The following is an 8,053-nucleotide window of genomic DNA, read 5'->3' as shown; positions in this document are numbered from 1 at the left end:
ATTTACCCCATCCGAGCCTTGCTTAGGGTGGACACTCCATCACAAGGAGGTTCATTCAGAGCCTCAGACTCACAGGATGTTTCTCCTACAATGATAAGCAGTGAAATATATAACAATAGTTCCATTTAAATTTTCATCATTAAGCTTTAGAATCAACAGCCTAGTGAGATGAAGGGGCAGGGCACATGACATCTATCTAGAGCACAAATGCAGCTAAGGTAAGTGACCTTGTTATAATACAGTTGTCTCCTTACTCCATTACAACACAGCTCCAATTGTAGTGAGCGGGGGTCCTTAAATATATTGCATTACGGAGAAGTAAAATGGGTTGACCTGGTTAGGGAACACAGTTAGTTGGAATCATGTTGTATCCCAGTCAGTGGCCAGCTGCATTGTATATTGAAGTCACTGGTACAGCCGTATGGGTAACGTGTTAATATTTATTATTTGTAGTGTAGATGGGTCCTCAGAGCTATTGCACCAGTTTCACTGACTACACACTTAGAATCAATTTTTCAAAAGTGCCTAAATGACTTAGGAGCCTGAGTCTCATTTTCAATAGTGACTTTGGGCTTTTCTACACACAAAAACTCTACTGCTTTAACTATATGGGTACAAGCCCCCTAGTGTGGGTGCAGTTATGTGGGTATAAGGACACAACTATTTTGGTAGAAAACGGATACCTCTAACAAGAATAGTTAAACTGGTACAAGAACTATGAGTAGTCATGGACTTAGGCTCCTAAATCACCTAGGCGCTTTTGAAACTTTTACTCAACATGTCACATTCAGAGGGACTAGACACTAAACTGCATTTCAAATTAAATCTTAAATTCTGCAAGAAACATTGAAATGACCAGAAATTCACTAAACACCATAAAATCATGCTCTAGAGTGAGGCATTTCTGCAGCAGGTTTTTCAGTTGTTTGCTGTATGTGTAAAGGGCAGTGTGATCCTAATTTTGGAGCAGCCTGCTTCCCTGCTTTAAACTGGTGGGAAACCAACTATTTCCTTGTGCCAGGAGCCTTGAATTTTGGCTATCCACCTACTGCTTGGACAAGCACACTTTGCTGTTTCGGGCGGGGGGCATGTCATTTTTAAAGTATGGAGATATTTGCTGGCTGGTCACATGTATTAAAAGGCTGAATTCTTGTGAGTATAATGTAGACATAAGCAAAATACTGCAACTGGACTCGTTTTGGGGGAAAGAGTTACCAAAATGGCTTCCTTTTTCGTTTGTTTACACTCCCCCTGGTCTGGCTACTGTGTGTATTATTTCCTCTGTAGAGATTTGCATTAACATGCTACTTCTTACATAGGAGGCGCCCTCTTGGGCTTTGTCTGGTTTGTTTTCACTATAGCACAGTGTGGGGGAGGAGGGTGTCTTACATGCAATGTTCTATAGTAGGGGGATTTGTGGGGAGATCTCCTTGTGTTCTGTACGTTGTGTGTGCATAGCCTCCATAGATATGCGTGGGGATACGCTGTTTGTGTGAGAGAGAATTGACTGGCGGGAGGAGAGTTATTAAGAAACTTTGCTTTGGCTACTCTCTATCCTTGGGGCTGCGTGGCGCCAGCACCCTCAAGTTGAAAGGAAAACAGCCATTCTCATTTCCAACTGCCCACTGAGATCCTTAAGGCGACAAAGACACCAAAGTGAGTTTTATTTGCTGGTAAGCCAGAGGGAAGAGAAAAGAAAAGCCAATTCCCCCTTAAAAAGAGCCGACAAATCCTTTTTGCTCTTTTGTGTGAGCTTTTCCTATTCACATGGCGCGTTCATCCGTGTGATTCCCAACTTATTGTCATTACTTAGTTATTAATTGTTCTCATCTGGGTTTAATTGAGCAACCAGGGTCTTTACCCCACGGGTCGGGGGGGGGGGGGGAGACCTAAAGCAAAAATGCGGTCGGTAGGACTCGTTGCTTCAGAGATCCACCCCAAGTTGTCATAATGTAAAAAAAAAAAAAAAAAAAAAAAAAAGCCGAGTAAGCGAGAGAGATGAAAGGGCATCGCTCTGATTTCAAATCTCAGCGTTCTTTTGGTGGTAATTAATTTCATATCCGCCCAGAGGTGCAGGCAAAGGTGAGGGTGGCAGCCCCTACTTTCCCAAAAGCAAACAGTGTGTGTTGCCTGCAGATGTTGGGGTGACTCCTGCCGTCTGATCTTTTGAAAAGCGCTTCTCAAGGTGAATTCTGGTACAAGATCTAATCTCACAGGCGGCAGTGTTATCCCAGGCCACTCTCCTCGAGCCCGAACGTGGGAAATCGCTCGCATCTCGGTGTGTCTCGCCACAGCACAGGGCTCTGCGCTGTTGTCATTATTACAGCCGCTGTCATTTTCACAAAGCGGAGAAAAGAAAAGACAAAAAGACGGGTTCGCAAGAAAAAGGAAAGGAGGGGGGAGGAGGAGAAAGATGAGAGCGGGACGATTAGAAAAGCAAGCGCTTGAGAGAGTGGCAAGGCGCAGGTATGTAGTGCTGAGTTAGTGAAAGCATCATTGATATTTAGAAGATGATAAAAGTCCCGCTTCGCCCCCAGCTACAGTCTCGCTGGAGCCATGTTGTGCCTGCAGAAGATTGCCCGGGCTCATTACAGCAATTATTTCTCTTCTAACTTTGCCTCAACCTTAATGTTTTAAATTGCTGGCAAGGGGAGCAGGGACAAGCCCAGTGCCATTGCTTGAACGTAAGGACAGAGAGAGAAAAGTCCTTGCCTAGCGCTCCTTCGCAAACCGAAATCAGATTGAGTGGCACGGTTAGAAAGAATTTATGGGGCGCATTCATGTCAAAGCAACAATGGGCACGTATAGTGGGGGACTTCATTATACTGCAACGCGGTAGGATCTTGTGGGTTGAGCTCGAGTCTGTTGGTCTCAGACGAAATGCTTCCTTACGGCCAGAGGGTCCCCCCATTTGTTCGAAGATCTGCGTCCACAGGGAAAATAACAGCCTCATACTTCTGACCTTCGCGTTGGGCAGGCGGGTTTGTAGGTTTTGCCTTACAATACCAAATAGCTGAGTGCGATCGGCCGAGTTGGCCCATGGGTGTCTGACACGAGTTCCCCCGCTGTAACTGAATACCTTTAATGTCGCTAATATTTTCTTGAGGGTAATTTTGACAAGTCCAGACTTCAATCAAAGCCGGTTTGAAATTGACCTTTCAAAGAGTTATGGAGTCCAGAAAACCTGAGGGCTGGGGGTCCCCCCTAGCTCTCCAGGCGCCAGCGCTAAGCTGGACTTCAATCCTACAGGGCCCAAGGGCAGAATTCCTGAGCTGCTAGCTGTTCCCCACCCCTTTCCTTTAAGAGACTTGTGTCCCTAGCCCCCCACCCCCAAACTGCAAGGTCTGTCCCCTCCACTTCCCAGTCCCCGGCCCGCCTGCTGCTGGCTTTCACCACTGATCGCGCTGCCCACCCAGCCACCCAACATAGGCATGGAGGTGTCCAGTGCCCCTCTATACAGCGAACCGGCCTTGCCCCTCAACCCAGTGATGGCAATGTCCCGTCTCCCTTCCCACACACACCAGGCCAGACTGGATTGCAATGTGCCCCCACTTAGCACACTGAGTTACCTACATCCTCGGCGTGACTCCAATAGGTTTCAACCAGAAACTGAATAGAGCCCCCTACCTATTCCCCTCAACACCATAGATCCTTTAGAGCCCCAAAGCGCAGCCTGGCGGAGAGGAAGCGATAGCCCCGTGTTTCCCTGTGAAATGCCACCGAGTTATATTTTGCTTGTAGCCCCGATAACTTCAGATGAGACACCAGCTTCGCCTTCAGAGCAGGTTAATACTCCCGCAATACTCTGGGAGTTGCTGGGGATTGGGTTTTTTAAATCTCATCAGCAGCACTCGGGTTAGAAATGTATCACCTACTTCACTTAATCGCACAGAAAATTGGGGCTCCTGAAATGTGACTATTCGGGGGAAATTATTCTGCTCAGCTGGATTTTGAAATAATCTGGGACAAGAAAGTGGACACTCGGTTGTTCAAGCAGTCAGCTGAGATCAGCATCCCAGTGCATCTAACCTCTTCATTCCACGATTCTGACATTTACCGAGCAATTCATTTTGAGTCCAAATTGTTCGATGGGTCAGGATATTTTTTTTTTCGCATTAGAGAAAAAGTGGGGGAACTTTTAAGAAGTAAAATTCAAATAAATCCGGGAGTACACCCTAAAAATATGCTACAGGCTGGGCAATACAACACCGTGTGTATAACCCTGGCGCAAGGAAAGTATTTTTCATGTGTGCTCGCTGCGGAATCTCATCTACACAGTGATGTCTTGTTTGGGAGGAGAACAAATTCAAGTCCTTAGCTCAGGTCTGGTGTGGAGACAAAGGGCAATCAACATACGGCAAGCACTGTAGCTTAAAATTAATTTATTTAACAAATATAGCTATAATATAAATGATAATAAAATTTCAAATATACAGTATATTACATAGTACACAGAGCCCCTTCCAAAGGAGCTGTTGGAGGAAGAAACACAGATAACAGACAGCGCTGTTAAATGGATACGGAGAGACTATTGTACATTTTGTCTCTTTCTTGCGAGAGAGACAGAAAAGTGTTCCTGGCATTCAGCCTTTGTCATTTCATTCCAAGCCAACCCTTCCCAAATAAGTGGTCTATCCCCAAACTTTTAGCGCTGCTTGCATGTCTCGGAATTAACCTGGGAAGGAATCACTGGGCTTGGAGACACTGCCCCTTGTCTGAGCTGGAAGGATGGTTGATGTTTTAGGTTTCTTCTGGTCTGGGGATCTGAGGGAGGACCAGCTTGTGGAAACCACTGGCGAAATCGGATCAACGTTTAAACGCAGCGAGGGTGCAGAAGAATAAAGAGCTAAAAGACGCAAACAAAGCCAGACTTGACCGTGGAGCCCGGTGGCTGGAAGTCTCTGCAAAGGGACTCTTAGGAACTTCGCAGAGTTTGAGGAGTGTGGAACTGGGGCGAGAGGTGCAGAGAAGGGGGGGGGGGTTGGGGGGGCGCTTGAAAGCCAAGCGGGGGGTTGGTGGGGACAAGATGGCTAGGCAGGGACAGGAGCTGGCCCGCTGGCTTTTGAGGGAGGGGGCGCCCCAGCCAGGCTGCTGTCGGGTGGGTTCCTTGCGCCCCGCTGCGCTCTATGTTAGGTGGTACATGCTGTATCCCACGTGAGCCGTGTAGAGTCCCACGGGAGCCACGGGCAGCCCTGCCCGCTGGAAGGGGCTGGAGGCTCCGTACAGGGAGGCGCCCGCCACCGCCGGGCCGCCCAGAGGGAAGGAGATGCCGAAAGCGGCCGGAGGCAGCATGGGCTTGGCTGCCATCTTCAGCTTCTCCAGCTCGGCCTCCTGTAGTCTCTTGGCCTTGGCGCGCCGGTTCTGGAACCAGATCTTCACCTGGGTCTCGGTGAGGCTCAGCGAGCTGGAGAACTCCGCTCGCTCGGCGATGGACAGATACTGCTTCTGCCGAAACTTCCTCTCCAGGGCCAGCAGCTGCGCCGTGGTGAACGGGGTCCGAGGCTTCCTGTTGGTCTTGTGCTTGCGCAGGGTGCAGGCCGGGGGGCTCAGCCGCCCTGGGGGAAGGGGCAACAAGGACAAAAAAAAAAAAAAAGAGGCCAACTGGTTATCAGCACATCGCACCTGGCAGAGAGGTGGGGAGAGGGGTTGAGTCTGGAGGCTAAAATTCAGATCCTAACCCCTGCCCAAATGCAGGGGGCTGGGGCTTTGGAGCGGGCTCATCTCCAATGTCTACAGCACTTTTGAAATGATCGCCCTCCTTCTGCGGAGCAGTGCGGTGTCTTTTTCAAAGACTGTGTAACAAAGGGTTCAAAACTCTCCCCCCAAATGGTCACAGCCCCAGTGATGCTTACTAGCGCCCATTGAGGGCTCATAGCTAGATCATTCATCTCGCTTCATATAGAGCAGCCTACAAAATGCTTTGCACTGGGACAGGTAGTCGTATATCCTCAGTGTCCGCTTATTTTTTTAAATGTACAAGACACAAAAGGGATGCCGGTGTTAGCCTAGGACAGAGGGGGAAGACCCCCAAGAAAGTGTCTGGGTTGTCTTTTTATTGGACTAAACTACAAAAATAAAACAGGCAGGCCTTCTCAGGCTCACACCCTCTTCATTAGGCCCCTGGGAAAGAGATTAAGCATGTAATTATTTATGAACTCTGAATTAACACTCTGTCGCTCTATTGCCCTTCATATCCTTCTGCTTCCTATCGCCTAATTTAAAATGTAAAAGAGACTCTTCCAAACCGTGGCCTATTTTATTTTGAGTTAAAAATACTTCTGCTCATTTTGTAATATAAATAAGTGAAAGCCACAAAAATATGCACACAACTCACTTTTGGAGACTGTCCTCTCTCAAGGACCTTTGAAGGAGTTTCACCGTGCTGAACGCTATATGGCAACATGGGCATAAATCAAATTCTGCTGTTTTATTTAGTAAGGCGAGCAGAATTGGGCCCACAAAGAACCAGAGATAGAATCCTCCTGCACTGAGTTTACAGAATTTCTGGAACTCTGCACAATAATTAGACATGATTTTTTTCATATAAATAGAGCTCATCCGGTTTGATATTTTTTAGAAATTTACTTATATCAAGAATAAAGTGGAAAAAAATCTAAAATTGCAGATTTATGTACTTTCAAAATAAAATACTTGCGATTACAGAGCCTGCACTCATGACGCCTGTAACGAGTCCCAAGACTGAAGCATCAGGATTTAAAAACCTCAGCTCTATGTGTATCGCTACAAAATAATACAAACCACTTTCAACAAGCTCACCACTGAGATGAAGCCATGATTGGAGAATGTGTATGGTTCGTTCAAATCAAAACTTGAACTGACATACGCAAACAAGTATTTTCCCCCCAAACAACGTTTGGTAGGAGACATTTCAATTCCTCCTTTCCATTTGAAACGCTGAAGCCATCTTCTGCCATTAGAAACATTTAAAATAATGTATTTTAAAAGATACCATATTAAACGTGCTGGGGAAAGAAATTGCACTGGAACTTCGGTATAACTAACTTCGCTTAAGCGGAACTCCAGTTCTAGTGATCTACAAGGATTGTCCCAAACCGATTCAACGCAATGCGATGTGCAAATAGCTTTAGGGGAGCTTTTGCTTTTATGGGGGGAGCGGGGACGAAGGGAAATAGTGGCTTCTCTGTAATGAAATTTAAAACTAGAGAGTCCCAAACATCAGTCCTGTGGAATTCCCCGGTGATCAGAACTCAGGGCTCTGGAGTTTGCGTTCTAGTGCACACAACATACCCGGCACATTGCTGTATTTACATATTCAATTTAGTCACACAAATCGGATCTCCTACTTACTAGGGGGAGGTGGGGAGAACCTGGGGTTCTGCATCCAGGCCGTCCTCTCTTGCTTCTCTGGGCTTTCCGATTTGACAAGTGCATCTTCGGGCAATTTTACTAGTCCCCCGACAGAAAAATGGCTGTTGATCGGTAGCGGGGAAGCCGGCGTCTCTGCTGCCACCGATAAGGATCCCACCCTGGGACTGAGGGTCTGATGAGTGGAAGTCCCAGCAGCCAGGGGCACTGCCCCTTCGGGGCTGGTGGCGATGCTCTCTCTCGCCCCCGGCTTCCTGTGATCAGCCATGAGCGCCTCCACGCTGAAAGGCAGGAGGGATGGGGGGGACACTTTGGGCTTGTCACTCTCCTCCTCTCCTCCCATCGCCGCCACGCTCGCCTGGATGCAGCTGCTGGGCTTGCTGAAAGCAGACGCAGGAGACTCCTCGATTTTGACCCCGAGATGTACAGTAGTCATATCAACACCGGGGGCCATGCAGAGGCAGTCCTCCTTCCCGACCTGAGCGCTAAGCCGCGGCAGCCGCCGTTCATGGGGGTTGTGACCAGCCAGGGCAGCAGCAACTCCTTCGCGTCGCTCTCGGGGCTTTGGGCACTTTTCAGCCCCAGCTCCCAGCAGGACTTGTTAATAAGGCCAAGCGAACTCCAGAGCTGTCCAATCAGCGCGCAGAGGGGAGGGACGGCGGCTTCCCATTGGACGCGGAGCGGGACTTCGCTGCTATCAACAGGC

The 8,053-nt window shown here is 48.1% G+C and overlaps 1 protein-coding gene across 1 annotated transcript; it reads right to left on the bottom strand.

Annotated features, from left to right (window-relative positions):
• Positions 1–5,124: 5,124 nt before the first annotated feature.
• On the bottom strand, positions 5,125–7,801 carry MSX1 (msh homeobox 1). The gene is made up of 2 exons (XM_065405088.1): positions 7,330–7,801; positions 5,125–5,555 (listed from the first exon to the last, which is right to left on the bottom strand). The coding sequence occupies exons 1-2, from the start codon at positions 7,799–7,801 to the stop codon at positions 5,125–5,127; spliced, it is 903 nt and encodes a 300-aa protein (XP_065261160.1).
• Positions 7,802–8,053: the final 252 nt, after the last annotated feature.

Source organism: Emys orbicularis, chromosome 5, assembly GCF_028017835.1.
Source record: "Emys orbicularis isolate rEmyOrb1 chromosome 5, rEmyOrb1.hap1, whole genome shotgun sequence".
In the NCBI taxonomy this organism is placed as follows: Eukaryota; Metazoa; Chordata; order Testudines; family Emydidae; genus Emys; species Emys orbicularis.
This window is presented reverse-complemented; position numbering and strand designations above follow the sequence as displayed.

Coding starts and splice junctions, on each gene's coding strand:
- MSX1 (XM_065405088.1), bottom strand. CDS start 7,801: ATGGCCCCCGGTGTTGATATGACTACTGTACATCTCGGGGTCAAAATC. Junction 5,556..7,329: donor GTTCTCCCCACCTCCCCCTA/GTAAGTAGGAGA, acceptor CCCTTCCCCCAG/GGCGGCTGAGCCCCCCGGCC.